Below are 20,694 nucleotides of genomic sequence, written 5' to 3' on the forward strand. Positions count from 1 at the left end.
CTCAGTGGTTAAGAGCTCTGACTGCTCTTCCAGAGGTTCTGAGTTCAATTCCCAAGCAACCACATGGTGACTCACAACCCTCTTTAGCGGGATCCAATGCCCTCTTCTGGTGTGTCTGAAGATATCTGCAATGTGCTCATATAAATAAATAAACAAATCTTTTAAAAAAAAAAAATGGTCATACGAGGACAGCAAGATACCTCAAGGTGTTTTCAGCACAGGACTGTTGACTGAGTTAGATCACTGGAATTGACTCTAAATGCGTTCTTTGACCTCCACACACACATGCTGAGGCATGTACACGCCCCGATGCCCCTCCCTCCCAGTAATAATAATAAATGAAATTAAAGAAATGATCATAGCCAGGCATGGTAGCCCATGTCTTTAATCCCAGCATTCAGAAGGCAGAAGCAGGTGGACCTTTGAGTTTGAGGCCAACCTGGTCTATGGAGTGAGTTGTTTCTTTTCTCAGAAACAGTCAAAACCAAAAATATAAAAGTAAAAATAAAATCAACGGTGAGATGGCTGGCTCCGCAGTTAAGAACACTAAGTGTTTTTTCAGAGGTCTTGAGTTTGGTTCCCAGCACCCACATGGCGGCCCACAACTGCCTGTAACTCCAGTTCTTGGAACTGTTCTCTTCAGACCTCCTTGGGCACCAGGCACACAGGCAGTTACACACATACTTACATGCAAGGCGACCGCTAATACACTAACATTAAACAATTATAAAAAGTAATGAATCTTTTCTTTTTGACAGGGTCTCCCTTCTTAGCTGTCCCAGAACTCACTGTGTAGACCAGGCTCGCCTCCGTCTCAGTGATCCACCTGCCTCTGCCTCCCCAGTGCTGAGATTAAAGGCGTATGCCACCTTGCCCGGCAAAAGGAATAAATCATAAAATCATTATGTGTATATGTATGGGTGAGTGCACGTGAGTGCAGTGTCCGCGTTGGGACAAGTGGACGGCGGATCCGGTAGAGCTGAAGTTACAGGAGGTTGTGGGGCGCTTCATACAGGTGTTGGGAACCGAACTCGGGTTCCCCCATCCCTGCTTATTTGTTTCTTTTCATGTGTGCACCCGCACTGGATGCTTATTGTGTACTCGCACCGATGTGCGGCGTCCAAGTTAAGAAGAATCTCCCAGGCGTTCAGGTGTGTAGCCAAGCAGATTAAGGGGAGGAAAGCCTCCTCCAACCCCAAGCACTGGTCCGGGACCCGCAAACCGGAAGCAGAAAGTGGTTGTAGCGGCGCGTGATGACGTCACGCGAGCGCCGGCGGCAGGGGGCGGGGGCGAGGGCGGAGCGAGTCGGGCGGCCGGGCGGCCGCGCAGTGTCCGGGATCCAGGCCTGGCAGGGGTTGTGCGCGCGGCCGGCCGGCTCTGCCCGCACCGGTGTCGGCTCCCGAGCGGGGCCTCGCTAGGGTCCCTCCATGTGACGGTGCCCCGCGGAGCCTGAGCGAGCAGCGGGTCCGTGCGGAGCCGGAGGCGGGAGGAACATGACATCGCGGAGGTGAGCCGCCCGCAGGGGCCCGGCCGCGGCCTGGGTCCCCGCCGCCTCTGTGCTGCGCGTCCGCCGGGGGTTACACCCGGACTCCCCGTCGGCCCGGCGTCCCCTCCGTCCCACCGCCCCGCCCGCGGGTCCCCATTCATTTCCTGCCGCCCCGAGTTCCTGCTCCCGCGGCCCGGGATGCCCGTGGGGACACCCGCGGCCCGGCCGGCCGCCGCATTCCTTACCCATTGCCTCATGAGCGTCGCCTCCTGGGGATTCCGAAATAACCCCGCGCGCTCGGGGAGGCGCCCGGGCCACCGCGGGGCCTTCACACGGGACCCTTTCAGGTGCCCTCTTTTCGCGTCCTCGCCCTCGCCTCCAAGTGCCAGAAGTGGGAAAACTGAAGCTGTCTGCAGCCTCTGGGAGTGTTCCCTCCGCACTGTGGTTTTTGCTTTGAAAGGTGGGAGGGAAGGGAACCATATCTGGTCGTGGAATTGTTCCCCCTGGTAACGAGTGCGTTCCCGTTTTACGAATGTGGAAACTGAGGCTCGGAAATAACGTGCTCGTCACAGGACAGGATTTGAAGCTAAGATCAGGAGGAGGATTAGTGAGTTTCAACTTCAGGGTAACGAGACTCAATTGCTCTTACTTGGAGCCGGCTTAACGTGTACCGCAGTGGTACAAGATGGGTAGTGCTCTCCCTTCCTAAACATGACCAAATTGAGTTTTCAGAATTAAGTACGTTGTGGTATGTTAGCCTGGTGAGAGGTGGAAAGAGAATCTCTCACTTTGTTGACCAGGTTACGTTCTCTTTACCTCAACCTCCTAAGTGCTGGGGTTACAGGTTGGGTCACTATAAAAGCTTGTTTTATTTAGCTTTAAAACTAGCTTTATTGAGATAAGTTGCACCTGATTCAGCGGACAGTTTGATAAACCTTGACCTCTGTGTATACGTGAGACCATTACAGCAGTCAAGAGAATGAACATGTCCACCAGTCCTGGTGAGTGCTTACCACGCCTCTACTCTCCCTCGACCACTGTTCTATTCTGTTGTTACATTTCTTAGAATTTTATATTAATGGCATTTTACAAATATGTGTGTGTGTGTAAGAGTCCTGATTTTCATTACTGAAAGTTTTTTTTTTTTAAAAAAACATGTATTTATTCATTGTGTGTGGGCCCATGTCATGGTATGTGTTTGTAGGTCGGAAGACAACATGTAGAAATCGGCTCTCTCTGACACACAGGTTCCGGGGATTGAACTCAGGTTGTCAGGCTTGGTAACACGTGCACCACACCCCGGCATAGTGTGCACGTTCCCGGATCCATCCGTATTGTCCTGCTGCTGTTTGTACAGCATTCCATTATAGGGCTGCTGACTTACTTACCCTTTCTGACGGACCTTTGGCTGGCTGTCTCTAGAACTTGTCACTCACATGTGATTCTGTGACTGCTCCTGCAGAGGTGTCGGCGTGCGTGGTTTCATGTCTTCAGTAGCCATCTACAAGTTGAATGGTTGACTTTCCTATGTACGGACACTTGCAGCCTGTGTGCAAAGGGGCTGTCACTGTTTACTCTCCAGTCTTGCTCTGTGAGAGCTGCAGACAGCTTGTCTGTCGTAACTTTTAGTTCTGATTGCCTTGCTTTATAGAGATTGATTTTGAGTTTACAGACATGTGCAGCATGTGGGTGCCTCACTCCCACTGGGGCTACTCATTGATCACTGTGTGAAGTACAGGTACCTGCTGTCTATTCCGTGTGGCTGTCCAGTTGTCCCCTCAGTGCTGCTGGGGAGCCTCTCTATAGGTAGAGTCTGCTCCATTGTGGAAGAACACGTGTCCTTCATGGGAGTTTGTTTCTTGACTCGATTCTCTTCCATGGATATTTCTGTATCTTCATGTCAGTTCCTAATGGGCTTGGTTCTTTTTTTTTTTTTTAAAGAAAAATTTTTTGTTTAATTGTGTGTGTGTGTGTGTGTGTGTGTGTGTGAGAGAGAGAGAGAGAGAGAGAGAGAGAGAGAGAGAGAGAACGAGTACAGTCGAGCAGAGGTCAGAGGAATGTGTCAGATTCCTTGGACTTGTAGTTAACGGTGGTTTTAAGCTGCTTCACATGAGTGCTGGGAATGAAACTTGGGTCCTCTCTAGGAGCAGCAGCTGTTTATAACTGGTGCACATTTCGTTTCTTCCATCATCTCAGTTATTGACTCTTTAAAAAGTGGGGTGTGTGTGTGTGTGCGTGTGCGCATGTGTAAGTGAGAAAACAGTTGTATTCTAGGGATGGAACTCAGGTTGTTAGGCAGAGCACAGTTACACACTGAGCCATCGTGCTGGCCTGAGGATCTGAGAACACTGGGTTCGGATGGGGACTCAGGGAAGGTCTTTTTGAGGAAGTGATCGTAGGAACTGACAGTTGGACGGCAAGCACCACATTGATGCTTTACTTAATTATCGTAGTAAAGTTAGACAGGGTCTCACCAAGTCCCTCTGGTTGGCCCAGAACTGGCTCTGCAGAACTGGCAGACCTTGAGTGCACAGAGATCCACCTGCCTCTGCTTCGTGTGAGCTTGTACCTCTAGTCCTAAAACAGTTCATTTTGATTAGTATTGCAGACTTTACCTTTTCACGAGCATTCAGTAACCAACATGTGTGTATATTCAGAGTGTTGGCTTCTCAGCCTTGAAGGTAAGGGAGCTAAAGCCTGGAGTCATTGAACAGCTGGTCCTGGGCCGTCCAGCCGAGAGGATAACGGACTTAGATGTTAAAGCTGTCCTATGCCCTACCTTGCTCTCACCCAGCTGACTCCGTTGCCTGCCTTCTCCAGCCTTCTCTCTTCAGCCACTTTCTGTCCCTCTAAGATACGAGTGATGCCTGGAGCAGCAGGTGGAGCGGTGAGCCGTCCGCAGACTGCAGGGTTCTGGTTTGTCATTGCAGGGCAAGCACATTTTGTCCCAGGTGCTCCCTGGCAGCCACGTTGGTTTATCTCCCCAGGAAGAACCAGCAGTGCCCGGGCCTCTCCAGCGCCGCTCTGTCTTTATTCATGGTGTGGCCCTACAAAGAGTCGGGGTTTGGGCTGGTGTTGCCCAAGGGCACAGGCTGTACCAATTGCTTTCCATTCTTGAGCACGCTCAATGTGTACACTGTTAGGAGATGCACATGATCTTGGAAAGGCAGAGCCAACTCTTGTTTGCAGTTGTCACTTGGAGGCCCTGGTGGACATCGGCAGCCACAGAACAATAGGGACACTGAGCGGAGTGCTCTTTGCTTTAGGAAACACAAGCAGCACTTGCCATCCAAGAATGACATTTTAGGGGAAGGGCATACACTGTTGTTGGGTAGCTACTAGGGGAGTTTTTGATTGTACCAGGGCTTACAACCCCTCAACTGGTTTGGATGCTCTAAAGTGCAGCCCAGTTCATTATCATGATTTGGAGAGTATTGCGTGGGTTTAGCAAAGCTGCTGTGGTTCTTGGCAGCGCTGTCATGGGAAAGGGGCTGTGGATTGTGCGTCTCTGCAAGGAGCATTGAGCCTATGGAGGAGTCTGACTTCTTTACTGTCACCAAATGAGTTGGATAAACCTAATACCAAGTTGAGATCTGCAGTTGAACAGTGTGTGATGATACCGTGTAGAATACATTTGTTTGAATATATTGTAATGTACACTTAAGTGCAATTATGTATGTGTATATGTACTTAGGTAACGTGTGTGTGGTATTGGCTCAGGACCTCTAAGAGCAAGTTCTCAGCACAAGGAGATGTATTTGCCCCAGAGAGACAGAGGGTAAGAAGAGACAAGGACAGGAGATAGAGGATGAAGAAGAGAGAGGGGCCCGGGGTATTTGTCCCAGGGAACTGCCTCTGGACAGAGGAGACAGCTGTGGCCTACAGGAAAATGGTGGTCTATAAAGGTAAAAAGGGAAACCATGTGTTAAGATGAGATGTTTAATTTTAATTAGGCATGTTAATTGGGCAAGACAAAGGCTGCTTTTGATTGCTGGACTACAATATTTTGATAGCTGGACCTTGGTAGTCAGCCTCAGGAGGAGGAAGTGACCAAATAAGGAAATAGACCTTGGTGGCTAGCTTTAGGAATATAATCTAACAGTTATTTAGCAAGTCAGAGGGAATGGGGTTAAGGGCAAGACTTGCCAGAGGCAGGCCTGTCAGAGCTGGCTAGAGTCCCCTCACTGTTTACACATATAGTCTGTTCTAGTTAATTAGTTTAGAGACAGGGTGTTTCTGTATAGCCCAGACTGGTCTCAAGCTTAGAACTCTCCTGCTTCAGTGTCTCTTGAGTGCTGGCATTACAGGCATGTGCTACCACACTCTACTTCAGTGTTTGTAGTGCTGGGCTTGGACCCAGAGCCTTAGCATCCTAGGCAAACACTATCATCAGCCTGCATCCTCAGGTCTACAGAGGATGTAGTCTACAAGTCTATCTGTGTTAGAGATAATTCTAGGTTTGGTGGTGCACACCTGTAATCCCAGCACCCAGGAGCCCGAGGCAAGAGAATTGCTGTGAATTTGAGGCCTGCCTAGGTGTAGGAAGACATGAACTTAAAAACAAAACCAGAAACAAATGCAGTAGCAAGTCCTTACTATATTAGCCCACAGTAATGAAACGTCTGTCCATTCACTGATGAGTTTATTTTGTTCATTGTGATGGGTCTCATGTAGCTCATCTGATCTAAAACTTACAGTTAGCTGAGGATGTTTTCAAACTCATGACCCTCCTGCCCCTGCCGCCCCATAGGGCTGGGATTATAGGTGTGTGCCTCCACGCCTGGCTCATTTGTTTATTTAGAGACAGGGTCTCACATAACCCATGCTTATTAGGACTAAGGTCTTCCTGCTTCACCCTCCTGAGTGTTGTGAGTAGAGGCATACTCTACTCCTGGTTCACTGAACTCAGGCTGGGGTTGCTGTATACCAGCGCCTGTGCTAGACACTGAGTGTTCCAGGTTTGAGGAATCCGTGGTATAAGAGAGCTGAGCTGGGGGAAGTCTCAGGTGTGTTTGGTGAGCAGGAGGGAGCAGGGCCTGTGGGACTAGGGGTGCCTATGGGATGGGGATTAAACCATACAGCAATCCTTTTTTTTTCTTTAATTTTTTCCTTTCTTGTGCTGGGAATGGAACTTAGGGCCTCTTGCAGCTCAGCTTGTGCTCTGCACCGAGCTGCACACCCCCCAGCCCTGTGGGTACTCCTAAGGTCTTCAGTGTCACGCGCACCCCAGAGCAGTGAGAAGCCTTAGAAGGATGTGATAGGGAGTGTCTTGAGCTGATCTGTTTAAAAATATCCTTCTGGCTCCTGGGAAGGCAGGAGCGCAGGAGGGGGTTCTGCAAGATCAGACAGAGTGAGGCTTTGAAGTGAGGGAGAAGCACTCTGTGGAAATTGGCTTCTGGAGGCCGTTTTCTTTTATTGCTCTGTCATCAGAGCGGAGATGCTGACCAGTGAGACGCCAGAAGACAGTGACTTAGCTGGACAGAGCGTCTGCTACTCGAGCTGCTCTCACAGTTTTTTTTGTAGCTTAGATTGCTTGTCCCTAATGACTGCTTTTCTTCCTAACTTAGCCTTTCTTATGCTCACTTGTAACTAGGGGGAGAGGACTGTTGTCACTTGCTCAGAGTAACAAGCTATGGTGTTCCCCTGGAAGACACGTGAATCTTCTGGGGCTAGAGGTGAAAAGGGTAAAACAGGATCACTTCAGCAAGGAGCTGAAGGGAGACCATGGACCTCCAACTCTAACCCCTCCTCGCGGCAGCTGCTCTTCCTGTGTCCTGGGGCGGGCAGCTCTCTGAACAGATGTCAGCACTGTCGCCTGTTGTGACATCAGCATTTGTTTTACTGAGTTCTGTCTGTTATCATTGTGTGGTGGTACACAGCCTCCATCCCAGAGCTTGGCTTGGTTGATTAATTAATTAATTAATTAATTAATGCGAAGCCGAGGACTGAACCTAGGCTCTCCTGCATGTTAGACAACCGCTCTACCACTGGGCTATGTGCCTGAGCTCTAATCCAGGATTTAGATTCTCTTTGAGTACCCTTAATAGTTTTGATTTGTAAAAGTAACTCATCCCGCCGGGCGATGGTGGCGCACGCCTTTAATCCCAGCACTTGGGAGGCAGAGGCAGGCGGATTTCTGAGTTCGAGGCCAGCCTGGTCTACAGAGTGAGTTCCAGGACAGCCAGGGCTATACAGAGAAACCCTGTCTCGAAAAACAAAAACAAACAAAAACAAAAGTAACTCATCCCTGTCTCTGTGGACCTGAGGATGACCTTGAACTTCTCAAACCCTCTGCCTCCGTCCTCGGCGTGCTGGGATGATAAGACTGGAATTCCTATGCCAGATTTTGTTTGTTTGGTGTTTTCAGACAGGGTTTCCTGTACCCAGTCTGGCCTCCAAGACTTGCTGTATAGCAGAACTGGCCTTGAACTTATGGTCCTAATTGCTGGACTTCTGCCTGGCTTGAGCATAACTCTTGCAGGGCTATGCCCTTTATTTCTTCAAGTCCTCCCAGCAGAAGGCTTCTGAGTAGCAGGCTTTAAAGCCTGTTCAGAAGCTGACCTGATGCTCTTTTTCATAAGTACCTCTGCTGGGGATGCTTGGCTGCATGTGCATCCTCCAGAGTCTTGTTGGTCAGTAAGTGTCAGCCACGTCATTGGTCAACTCAGATGGAGTTGTGTGTGCCCTTCTTCAGCTAGCATAGACTCACTCCATGTCGGCGTTGCTGTGGCTGGTTTGTGGGATAGTCCCTACTGTGGTAAACTCTGCTAAGTACCCAATGTCTGAAGTACTTGTGTCAGACACTCAGGAGGTCTATGTTTGGAGTCACAATATTTGGGTGGTGGATGCAGGAGGATTAGGAGTTTGAGACTGGCTAGCTTGGGCTGCATAAAACCCTGTTTTGTTTTGTTTTTTTGTTTTTTGTTTTTTTGAGACAGGGTTTCTCTGTGTAGCCCTGGCTGTCCTGGAACTCACTCTGTAGACCAGGCTGGCCTTGAACTCAGAAATCTGGCTGCCTCTGCCTCCCAAGTGCTGGAATTAAAGGTGTGCGCCACCACCACCCGGCAAAACTCTGTTTCAAAACAATAACAACAAAACCAGAAACAGTCTTCCAGCACAAAAAACAAGTGCACACACCTAACCAACCGAATTCAGCCCTGACTCCCACTGTGAAGGGGAGCAGTGACTCTCACAGTTGCCCTCTGACCTCTGCATACTGTGGCACAGAGCCCTGCAGGCTAGTCCTACAAATGCACTTTCCTCTTCATCCTCTCTTTAGTCTCCCGGCTAACATCCAGCGGCTGGGTCTATCAGCACCGCCTGTCCTAGTCAGCATGCTGCTGTCTGCAGAGCCAGCTTGTTACCCACAGAGTTGAGGGAAAGGCTTTGCTCATCAGAAATGCTATTTACAAAATGAGGTAAGAGCAGAGTTGAAGGGGAATGCTCAAGGGGAATGCATATCGCATGGAAACTTCGATTGGTAAAGATCTATTTGAAATACCATGGGGACAGTCCCGGAGCCACACAGAGAAGCAAAGTGTCTGGAAAGGCAGTGGAACTGAAATGACACAGTAAATGGCTTGTGGGAAACGATCTTAATTACACATGGCAGAGAGCTCTGACCCTCTGGACATCCACAGCCACTAATGGGTGGGAAACTAAGGCCTGTTAAGCCCTGCCTGTTGGGCCTCTGCACTAAATACCGGTTCTTATGCTTCTCCCAGACATCACTCTGCTTACTCTCAATAACAGGATGGGCATAGTTAGAAGTTGTGAATGATGCTGCAGTTTGTTTAGTAGAAGGGTAAGGAGAGGGCCACCTTCCCTGTCGCCTGCGTCTGATGCCACGGACGGGTAGAGGGATATTTACTGGACCTCACCCGAGGCGTGGAGGTGGCTCTCACAGTACCTCCTTCACCTAGTCTGTCCATAGTGGATGCTCCAGGGAGAGAGGAGATGGAGAGAGCCAGGGTGAGGACCCAGCCAGCCCCGAGTTAGAAATAAGTAGCAGACTAATGGTTAAACTTGCTTTTAGTCTGCATGTGGTTGCTTACTATAATACTAGCAGTTTGGAGGCTGAGGCAGGAGGATTGCAAGTTGGAGGCTAGCCTAGGTTACACAGTAAAACCGTGTCTCAAAAAAAAAGTCTTTTGTTTTTCTTTGGTTTTTTTTTTTTTTTTGGTCTTCCTTCCCTCCTATCTTCCTTCTTTTTCTTTTCTTTCTTTTTTCCCCCAAGACAGGGTCTCACTGTATAGCCCTGGCTATCCTGGAACTCACTCTGTAGGATGGTCTCCAAAAAAGTTATCTTTATAGTGTTTTAAAGTTACACAAAGTTTAAAATTCATAGTATAATTTAGAAGACTTTTTTTTTTTTCTGGTTTTTTGAGACAGGGTTTCTCTGTATAGCCCTGGCTGTCCTGGAACTCACTCTGTAGACCAGGCTGGCCTCGAACTCAGAAATCTACCTGCCTCTGCCTCCCAAGTGCTGGATTAAAGGCGTGCACCACCACTGCCCAGCTGGCATTTAAATTTGAACCTAAGGATTTTTACTTTTTAAAATTATGTGTGTGTGTCTTCAGTGTGGGATGTGTGAAGGTGAGCACAGGTGTGAGGGTAACAAGTGCTCTACCCACAGAGCCGTCTCCCCAGGCTCTCCCAGTCTTTGTGAAAACAGTTTTCATTCACCTTATGGGTATGTGTCCATGTTGTCCTGATTGGACTTGCTGGGTAGCTTGTCTGGCACAAGCTGTGGGCATTTCCACTTTCCCTCCTGAGAGCTGGGGTTTTAGGAGCTCACCATTAGCAAGGTTTACAAAATGGTACTTATATTTATGTGTATGGGCATTCTGTTTGTACGTATGTCTATGTACTGTGTGCCTTTGAAGAAGTCAGAGCAGGGTGTAAGATCTCCTGGGACCAGTGTTACAGATGGTTATATATTGGCTCTATATTTTAATTGGAGACAGGATCTCACCATGTTTTTCAGGCTGTCCTGGAACAGTTTATGTAGCCCAGGGTGACTGATAACTTTACATAGCCCAGGCCAGCCTTGAACTTGCAGTTCTCCTTCCTCAACTTCCTAATAGCTGGGATTATAGGAATATGTCACATGCTTGGCCTCAGGTGTACATTTCCTTGTTCTCCTCCTCCTGATGGTAACTTTCTGTGCCCCTCAGCTGTCTGGGAATAAACAACCCATGGCATTATTACCACTTTTATACACACTAAAATATCTCTTTCCCAGTTAAATTGCACCTTGAAAAGACTTGGGACCGGAAAGCCAGCTTCGTGGTTCAGAGCACTTGTTACTCTTGCAGAGGACTGTACGCACATGGTGGCTAACTCCACCATCTAAGACTCCAGTTCTAGATCATCAACGTCCTTCTCCTGAGGCTCCCTCTCTGGAGTCTCCAGGCACTGCAGGCAAAACATCCCATACATAAAATAAAAATAAAATCTCAACAAACAAACAAACAAACAAACAAACAAACAAACAGATAAATCCCCTAAACAAAACCAACTCAAACTTCAGACCTGCATTCTTCCTTCTCCTTTGTTGCCTGAGTGTTTAGGCCTAGAAGGATAATATAGCATTTCAGCCTTATTCTGCATATTGAATTACTGAATTTTATAAAAATACAGCTCATGTTAATAAATGTATCTATATGTACATGCTCTTGTTGGCTTTATGGAAGGGACTTTCTTTTTTTTTGTTTTGTTTTTTGAGACAGGGTTTCTCTGTGTAGTCCTGGCTGTCCTGGAACTCACTCTGTAGACCAGGCTGGCCTTGAACTCAGAAATCTGCCTGTCTCTGCCTCCCAAGTGCTGGGATTAAAGGCGTACGCCACCACCGCCCGGATGTGTTCTTTTTTTTTTTTTTTTTTTTTTTTAACTGTTAGATGCACTTCATAGAAATCATGGCTTTCATTTTGTAGTTCAAAGTCAAAGGTGAAGTTTATCTCCTGTGTGTGTACTGACCTCTGGAGAGCTGTTATGACTGGCTCTTTTCCTGCCTAGTTGAGCACAGTGGACCTTCCCAGTTATGTTGGAGAAGCTTCGAGCCTTTGCCTGGGTCTGTTTGGTGCTCTTCAACACGTGGTCCACGTGAGCAGCTGGGGTGTGGAAAGAGCCTCGGCCCTTGCTGCTTTAAGTCTGGGTTGGTTATGCACACAGCCCTGTGTGAGGCTGGCCTTGGGCAGAGCTGGCACCAGCGCTGCAAGGATGCAGCAGTGCAGAGATGGCCGAGAGTTCCCTCCAGCCCTGCTAGTGAGACTGTGGGAACAAGCTTGTAGCCTACACCAGGTCCTTAGACGGCCACTGTCTAAACATGTGCTTTTTGAGAAAGGATCTCATGTAGTTCAGGCTAGCCTTATTGTACTTTTTATGTAGCTGAGGTTGCCCTTGAATTCCTCATCTTTTCCTCCTTCACATCTCTGGCTGACTGTCCAAATTCTGCAGCATTTCTGCAGCGCCCTGTAGATGGGAACTTGCTTCATCAGCTGAGTATGTCCAATATAAGGGATGTCCTAGAATGAATATCCATTTTCTATAGCCGGAGAACTGCTAGCTGCACTGAGTAGTGCACTTGTGCATTCCAGCACTGGGGAGACTGAGGCAGGAAGACTGGGGCTCTAGAGCCTCCTGGGCTGACTTGAGGATACCATGCTGTGTGTTAGCCCTTTGCAGGAGTTTGGGTTCCACTAAGAAAGAAATAGACACATCTTCAGTCCTCTGCCCCCGTGGAATTGCTGGTTCAACCTTGAGGTCTGGACTAGGCATGAATTGTACATCACCCAGGGGAAAGGTCCTAATAAAATCTGAGATTTTACTGTGGGCTTTTTAAAAATTTTTATTAAAGTTTTTTATTTTGTTTTAAAAAATTGCTTCCTTATTTTATGAATGAGAGTGAATGTGTCTGTCTGTGTCTCCCCGGGTGTGGTTGGAGGACAGCATTCAAGAGATGGTTCTCTCCTTTACCGTGTTGGTTCCAGGGGTCTAACCTTGGTTGCCAGGATCGACAGTAAGTGCTTTTACCCTTGAGCTGTTCACTGGCCTTGTGATTTATTTACTTATTTGGTGTGTTCGTGCGTGCGTGTGTTTGTACATGTTTTGGGACAACTTGTGGGAGTCCCTTTTTCACCATGTGGGCTCTGTGGACCAAACTCAGATGGCTAGCTGTGATGACAAACGCCTTTACACACTGAGCCATCTTGCCAGCCTGTGAGTATTTTCTTCTCTAAAGTCAGTGCCTTGCTTCCAAAGCTGAGTCTCTGGTCTGGCCCGGGCACGATACTGGCCGTATATTAATTCACTTTATGCACGACAGTGCTCACTCAGGCTCATCTGTAAGCATGGTAGGAACTTAGAACCCACAATGGAAAAATCTGGCAAATTTAACTCCATCAAGAGGAACTTCTGTAGGAAAAAACAGCCGAGGAAGAGGGGACAAAGCCTGAGATGGCTGTCACACTTGCAGCTCAGGGCTGTTTCTGGTTACACCACGAGCTCCTGCCCGTTAGTAAGACAGACTTCAGAAGGGGAAAACTCCCAGCAAGAGGGTCAAGATTCAAGGTCATCTTCAGCTGTATGGAGTTCAGAGCTAGCCTGAACTCATGAAGCCCTGACTTAAAAAAAACTAAAAGACAAACAGAACTGGATGAGAAGCTGACAGCTCAGAAAGGAAATTGGTGGACTGGAAACATGTAAAGGTGTCAAAGATGCAAATTGAGATGGAACCACTTTCCACTGGTGGGAGGTACAGACCGCTTGGTAATTTATGCAGTGCTGTTAACCATGAGGAATGGAGTCTCCTCAGTGGAAGGCGTGCCTTCCTAAGGCAATGGCAGTATTTGTCACCAGAGAAGTTAGAGGCTGGGGTTACAGCTCAGAGTTTAGCATGTGCCAGGTTGGTTCAGTCCAGTAGCACACATATTTACACACAAAAGTATTCCTTAAAGTGGGGCCTAGTGGTATGTGCTTGGCAGATGGGGTGGGGGGGGTCTTTTGAGGTAAGTGTTGCCTGGCAATAGAGCAGCCCTGTCTCAAGATAAATCAGAACTGGAAAATTTCTTATGTAGATTATTTCTTCATTGATAAGTTTTACTGTGGGGAGAGCATGCTTGCATGGCATATGGAGGTCAGAGAGTAGTTTTATGGAGCTGGCTCTCTTCCACCTTTACATAGGCTTTGGGGATCAAACTTGGGAGTGCCAAGCTTGAATGGCAAGCAAACACTTTTCCTGCTGAGAATCTAATATGTGAATGTGTCCAAAGATGACTGTAGATTATCATGGGGCAGGCCTCCATTTCTCTCCTCCCATTCTTTCTTCCCTCCCTCTCCTTCTCTCCTTCCTTCCTTTCTGAGATAAGGTCTGGCTTTGTAGCCCTGGCTAGCTTGCAACTTGGTATGTAGACAAGGCTAGGTTCTCCTACTCTCCATCATCAATGCTGGGATTGCACATGCGCACTGCCATACTTGGCTGTCCTTTTGGTTTTTGAGACATACAGGCTGGCCTGATGTGTCAGAGATTCACTTGCCTCAGCTTCCTCAGCTTTGATATTAAAGATGTGAGCAACCATAAGCAACTGTACAAGACTTTTATATCAAGGGTTTGACTATGGTGGCACGTTTACACAATAGAATATTGTATACTCATGAGAAAGAACGGACTCCTACAGGAAGACCTTCAAGTTTTAAGTTAAAAGGTTGGACTCCCTCCTGTGTATGAGTTTCTCACAGGTGATGTGGAGGAAGCATGTCCAGCACATGTGCACAGAGTCTCATCTTGCATGAACATGGAGATATACATGTACAGGCTGCTAAAGACCCTGAAACCCAATTAAAATTACTTACTTGTATGTATTTGTCGGGCTGTGTGTATAGAGGTCAGAGGGCAGCTGTTAGGAGTGGGTTCTCTTTCCTCCTTGTGGGACTGATCCTCAGGCTTGGTAGATCATTAAGACCCCCCCAAAGGGGGGCTGGAGAGATGGCTCAGGACTTAAGAGCACTGACTGCTCTTCCAGAGGTCCTGAGTTCAATTCCCAGCAACCATATGGCGGCTCACAACCATCTGTAATAGGATCTGATGCCCTCTTCTGGTGTGTCTGAGGCAGCTACAGTGTATTCATATACATAAAATATATAAATCTTAAAAAAATAAAGATCCTCAAAGATACTGAATCTCAAAGTCAGAGGGGCAGGGCTGTGGCTGGCTCAGTGGCTTGTAGAGAGCTTGTGGCGTATGGGTGAGGCTGGGGGCTCAGTTCTAGCATCATATACATACATAAAGTCTGGCAAGTGCTGGGTACCTAGAACTCAGCTGCTCAGGAGGCTGAGGCAAGGAGTCCTTGAGCCCAGAGTTCAGGGACAGCTTGGTAATGAGGCATAGTTAAAAAAAAAAGTAGTTGACAAAAACAATTTCTCACAGGACCTGAGTCCAACTCCCCAAACCCATGTTAAAACAAAAGCGGGGTAGGGCTGCAGAGCTAGCCTGTGGTGAGAGTTTAGGCTGCCCTTGCAGAGAGGGCTCAAGTCTCCACATACAACAGCTCACAACTGTATGACTTCAGGTCCAGGAGATTGACCCCTCTCTTCTGACCCTCACTGGTACCAGGTACACATACATGCATGCAAGCAAAAAGCTCATAAAGTAAAAATAAATACATCTTTAAGTTAAAAAAAAAAAAAACTGGAAGTGGTGGAGTGTGTAGATCCTTGGAGCCTGACGGTGGGTTAGTTGCTAACCTCTTCGGCGTAACCTGGGCGAGTGAGAGCTCTCACCTCAAAAGAGCCACCTTTGAATGTATATAACATCCATGTATGCCTGCATATGTGCACACGGACAGACAGGCGTGTATGCACACACACACACACACACACACACACCCCTACCTCTTCGAGCCATAAAATGTAGCCAGGTGAGATGAGGTGAGGTGGCTGGCCGGCCTGGAACTTGTTGTGTAGACCTGGCTGACCTTCAGCTTGCAGAGATCTGCCTGGTCAGTGATAGATTTGAGAATTTGTTTTCTTTCTTTCTTTCTTTCTTTCTTTCTTTCTTTCTTTCTTTCTTTCTTTCTTTCCTTCCTTCCTTCCTTCCTTCCTTCTTTCTTTTTTTCTTTTCTTTTCTTTTCTTTTCTTTTCTTTTCTTTTCTTTTCTTTTCTTTTCTTTTCTTTTCTTTTCTTTTCTTTTCTTTTCTTTCTTCGAGACAGGGTTTCTCTGTGTAGCCCTGGCTGTCCTGGAACTCACTCTGTAGACCAGGCTGGCCTCAAACTCAGAAATCCACCTGCCTCTGCCTCCCAAGTGCTTGGATTAAAGGCGTGTGCCACCACTGCCCGGCCAGTTTGTTTCTTTTTAATCTTTAGATTTTTCTTCTTTCTGGTGTGCAGTGTCTACATATGTGTGTGTGTGCAGTACACATGGAGGTCAGAGGCTGACGTCAGCCGTACTCTTCCATTGCTCTCCACTTCACTTTTATACTTTGTGTTTTGGTTTTTTGAGACAGGGTTTCTCTGTATCCCTGGCTGTCCTGGAACTCACTCTGTAGACCAGGCTGGCCTCATACTCAGAGATCTGCCTGCCTCTGCCTCCAGGTGCTGGGATTACAGGTACGCGCCACCACTGTCCAGCTCTCTTCTCTTTAGATTTGAGAGCTGGTTTCTCAATGCATCTACAGCCCACGCAAAAGTGGAGGAGCCATGTTTACAAGGTTTGGCTAGAGCCCTGTGCTTGCGTGGCAGGCCCTTTAATAAGCCACCTCTCCAGCCCTGATGTACTAGCAAAAAACTCACACACATCAAGATATAAATAAGTCTTAAGGAGAAGGAGAAACCCTGATGATTGTAGACTTAAGGGTAACTTTTCAAACACTACAAGATTTTTATTTTTAAAATAGGAAGAGAGGAGAGTGGGGACAGTAGAGGCCCAGGCTGGATAACTAACTGCACAGTGAAACCACCACCATCTTTATCTCAGGAGGACTAATACGGGCCCCGACTCCAGTGTGTGAGGCTGGGATTGCATCACTGCCCATAGAGATAAGGCACCATTTTCCCCTTTAATAGCCTGATAATTTGGGGGCTAGAGATAGCCCTTGTTATTCTTCCAGAGGACCTGGGTTCAATTCCCAGCACCCATGTGGCAGCTTACAACTGACCCCAGAGGATCTGATGTCCTTTTTGGCCTCTGAGTGCACTGCACACATCTGATGCACCAGCAAAAGACCACACATAAAAACAAATGTAAAAACTCTGTGGGCGGGGCTGGTGAGATGGCTCAGTGGTTAAGAGCACTGACTGCACTTCCAGAGGTCACGAGTTCAAATCCCAGCAACCACATGGTGGCTCACAACCATCTGTAATGATATCTGATGCCCTCTTGTGGGGTGTCTGAAGACAGGTACAGTGTACTTACATATAATAAAAAAAAAAACAAAAAAAAAAACTCTGTGGGCTTATAGGTAAGTTTTCAAATACTGCTCGATATCCATCATCATAGTTTAAAGATGACTAAGGGCTAGCGAGATGGCTCAGTGGGTAAAGGCACTTGCTGTTGACCCTGATGACCTGAGGTCCATCCCTAGGAGCCACATGTTGGAAGAGAGAACACCCCCCGCTCCCACCCCACATGAGTGCCATGGCTTGAACACAGCCACACACAAAAAAAATGTAAAAATATTTGACTCTTACTACAAACAGGAAAGTTTGCAGATCACCTGAGAGTACAAGTGGAAGTTGGAACATGATGTCAAGAGCCAGGCTTAATGTCTGGAAGCCAGCTCCAGGCTAACCCAGCTCCAGACTGAGACAGGAAGATCAGGAGTATGAGACTAGCCTGAACTACAAAATGAAACCACGCCTCCAAAGTAAAGAGCAAAAGCTGTGCCCCGTCTAGCTGACTTGGGCAGGACTTTACAGTTCAAGCCTCTGCTTAGAGAAGACAGACCGGCGGTGGTGGCACAGGAGGAGCAACAACGGCCAAGTCACACAAACACAGGCAGAGGGGTCAGTTGGTCCAGTCAGTTTCTGAAAACAGGCCAGGCTGTGGAGGAAGAGTGTGAACCAAAAGCATCTGGTAACCTTCAGGCAGAGAGGCTGGGGTAGGTGGGAGGCTCTGTTTGGTCCTCTCTGTCACCCAGATACAGATGAAGGGAACGGAGACACAGGGACTGAGGAGGCTGCCCAGGCTGACCTTGAATTTCTGATCCTCCTGCCTCCACCTCCTGAGGATCAAGGTAGACACCGCTGTCTTCCACAGGGCCATCCAGGCACTGTTCTAGACTATTGTGTGCTTTAGGGACTACGTGCACTCACCCTCGCCACCATCTGTGCTGTGGGGACAGTTACTCTGTCTGCTTTATGGTTGGCTTAAGAGGGGTTCATCATCTAGCGCAGGTCACTCAGTGGGGATTTGAGCCATGACAGTGACACCAGGTTCTGGGTCTCTACCTTTGAAGCTTTGCTGTCAAATGATTTTTCATTCACTGGGGAGTGCCTGCCTGCCTTACTGCCACTGCCTGTCTGCCTGTGTCCTCCCTCCCTCCCTCCCTCCCTCCCTCTCTCCCTCCTTCATTTATTTACTATTTACTTTTGAGATAAGGTTTCTCTGTGTAGCCCTGGCTATTCTGGAACTCACTTTGTAGACCAGGCTTGGCCCTGAACTCAAGAGATCTGCCTGTCTCTGCCTCCCCAGTGCTGGGATTAAAGGTGTGCACCACCACCCAGGCCAAAAGAATGTTCTCTCTCTCTCTCTCTCTCTCTCTCTCTCTCTCTTTCTTTCTTTCTTTCTTTCTTTCTTTCTTTCTTTCAGAACTGAACTCTGGTCCTCTGGAGTGACAGGTGAGGCAGGCTTTTTAAGGTAGAAGGTATTCGTACGTCTGAGCTTAGCCGGCCGTGCCAAGTGACCATGGTGATTGGGTAGAAGAGACTTCATGGATTAGCGAGCAAGTGTGGATAGGGCGGGGGCGAGGGGGGCGAGGGGGGCCGAGAGGGGGCGGGGAGAGAGGGGGAGAGGGCAAGAGGGCGAGGGCGTTATTACACCTTTTGAAAACCGAATAGCCGAAGCCTACAGTTATCGCTTTTGACTCCCTTGGGGCTCTGAGCTCATGATGGGAACCACAGGTCAGAGAACCTGCAGCCAAGACGTTTGTTTGTTTGTTTGTTTGTTTGTTTTTCAAAACAGGATCTCTGTACCCTCGGCTGTCCTGGAACTCACTATAAGGACCAGGCTGTCCTTGAACCCACAGAGATCCACCTGCCTCTGCCTCTTGAGTGCTGGGATTTGACCAGCTCTAGGAAGAATAAAAGGTCAACTCCTATTTTATTCTTTTGATTTGAGTCTTGATGCTCAGACATGAGGTCAATCAGAAGAAGGGTTTAAGCCCTCTGAAGCCGGAAAGATGCTGTGGCCATGTCCATGCTGGCTTTTCCGTTCTCTGCTTGCATGTTGTTGGAGCAGAGTGTGCTTATTATTTTAAAGACTAGCTCCCAGTGTTGCTGCTTACTGAGAACCAGGCACTCGAGTGACTAGCAGGCAGCTTAGGTCTTTGCCTCACTCGTTTGTTACCTTAGGGATTGGATTAGCCTCTGTAGGACCTTCAGTCCCATTCCCAGTAACACACAAAACCTTGTTTTTTTTTGTTTTTTGGAGACAGGGTCTCATGTAGCCTAGGCTGTCCTCCTCCTTCCTGTGTGGGTGAGGATGGCCTCCACCTCTCCAGGGTAGGATCTCAGTGTGTATCAAACCCTCTAGCTTATGTGGTGTGCCTTATGCAGTGCTGAAGTGGAGCCCAGGCAAACACTCTGCTGCTGTGGGGCAGCTCCAGCCCTTGGCTCCCAGTATTAGCATTGACTCCTATTCCCTGGGAGTGTTTAGACATGTCAGTCTGCGTCCAAAGACACAGGGTCTGTCTTGGCATTGACTCTCTTACCTTGTGTCTGGTGATTTGAAGTCCACAAAGATGATCTTAAATATTTATGTGTGTATTTGAGGCCAGAAGAGGGCACCAGTTCCCCTGGAGCTGAAGTTACAGAATGTTAGCCATCATGTAGGTGCTGGGGAAAGCTAAACTCAGGGTTTCTCCAAGAGCAATAAGCAAGCACTCTTAACCACTGAGCCATCTCTCTAGCTGCATGAAGGGGAACTTGCTAGAGACTGGGGAGAATCCTTTGAAGTAAATGCCATCCACAGTGGTCACTGGTCTTCTAAAGGACGTTGGATTTGAAGTTCCCAGTGTGGGTTCCAGAGGCATGCAGTTTGCTCCCTGTAGCAGGTGGCACTGCCAGTTGACTAAGATTGTCCACTATGGGCACCTGTAATCCTATGCTAGAGGCTGCAAGTGGGAGAGTCCCAAGGTCTAGGCTAGCCTTGAGTACAGGGTGACACCTGTTTCAAAAAAATTCTGTTACATTTTTTTACTGTGATATTTATCAGGTGTTTTGTTTTGTTTTTAGAGCAAGTATTTTGTGGGGAGGCAGCTTACATTGATTTCTGGAAATAACCTTGTTTGGTTTGTGGATCTGTGTCTGTCTGTCCTTCCTTTTTTATAAAGATTTGTTTATGTATGTGCGTACACTGTAGCTATCCTCAGACACACCAGAAGAGGGCATCGGATCCCATTACAGATGGTTGTGAGCCACCATGTGGTTGCTGGGATTTGACCTCTGGAAGAGCAGTCAGTGCTATTAACTGCTGAGCCATCTCTCCAGACCCTCTGTATTTCTTCCTACGTATATATTAGAAAGTTGATTTATACAGGTGTCACCCTTTGCAGTCTGGCATCCTGCAAGTGTTCTGGTTCTTTCCCCTCCCTCCCCAGCAATGAGAACCTGCCTCTATGAGCCTCAGTACCTGTATGCAATTTCCTGACCATGTGGGTGATCTTTTGGGGGAGGCAAACCCATCAGTGCACTGTGTAAACAGTCCAGCCCCACTGGCCATGCCTCTCTCCTTCATCCTGAGCCTGCAGGGTGCAGGATCCCAGTGTGTCACCCAGGAAAGGGGGCTAAGGAGGGAAGGGCAAGGGTGAGCCTGGGTGCTGCTGTGCCACGGCTCACAGCCTCTGCACAGTAGGGTAAGGGTGTTCACAGTCTCCGCACGGTGGGGTAAGGGTGCTCACAGCCTCCGCACGGTGGGGTAAGGGTGCTCACAGCCTCCGCACGGTGGGGTAAGGGTGCTCACAGCCTCCGCACGGTGGGGTAAGGGTGCTCACAGC

The 20,694-nt window shown here is 48.2% G+C and overlaps 1 protein-coding gene across 2 annotated transcripts in view; it reads left to right on the forward strand.

Annotated features, from left to right (window-relative positions):
- Positions 1-1,392: 1,392 nt before the first annotated feature.
- Positions 1,393-20,694, forward strand: part of Ptpn11 (protein tyrosine phosphatase non-receptor type 11) — a 60,220-nt gene continuing 40,918 nt past the window's right edge. For both annotated transcript variants that reach the window (XM_028765922.1, XM_028765923.1), the window contains exon 1: positions 1,393-1,507. In XM_028765922.1, the coding sequence (XP_028621755.1) occupies positions 1,494-1,507 (14 nt within the window). In that variant the 5' untranslated portion in view covers positions 1,393-1,493. The remainder of the gene's footprint in view (positions 1,508-20,694) is intronic.

The sequence above is a fragment of the Grammomys surdaster genome, unplaced genomic scaffold (genome assembly GCF_004785775.1).
Source record: "Grammomys surdaster isolate TR1022 unplaced genomic scaffold, NIH_TR_1.0 166, whole genome shotgun sequence".
Taxonomy (NCBI): Eukaryota; Metazoa; Chordata; class Mammalia; order Rodentia; family Muridae; genus Grammomys; species Grammomys surdaster.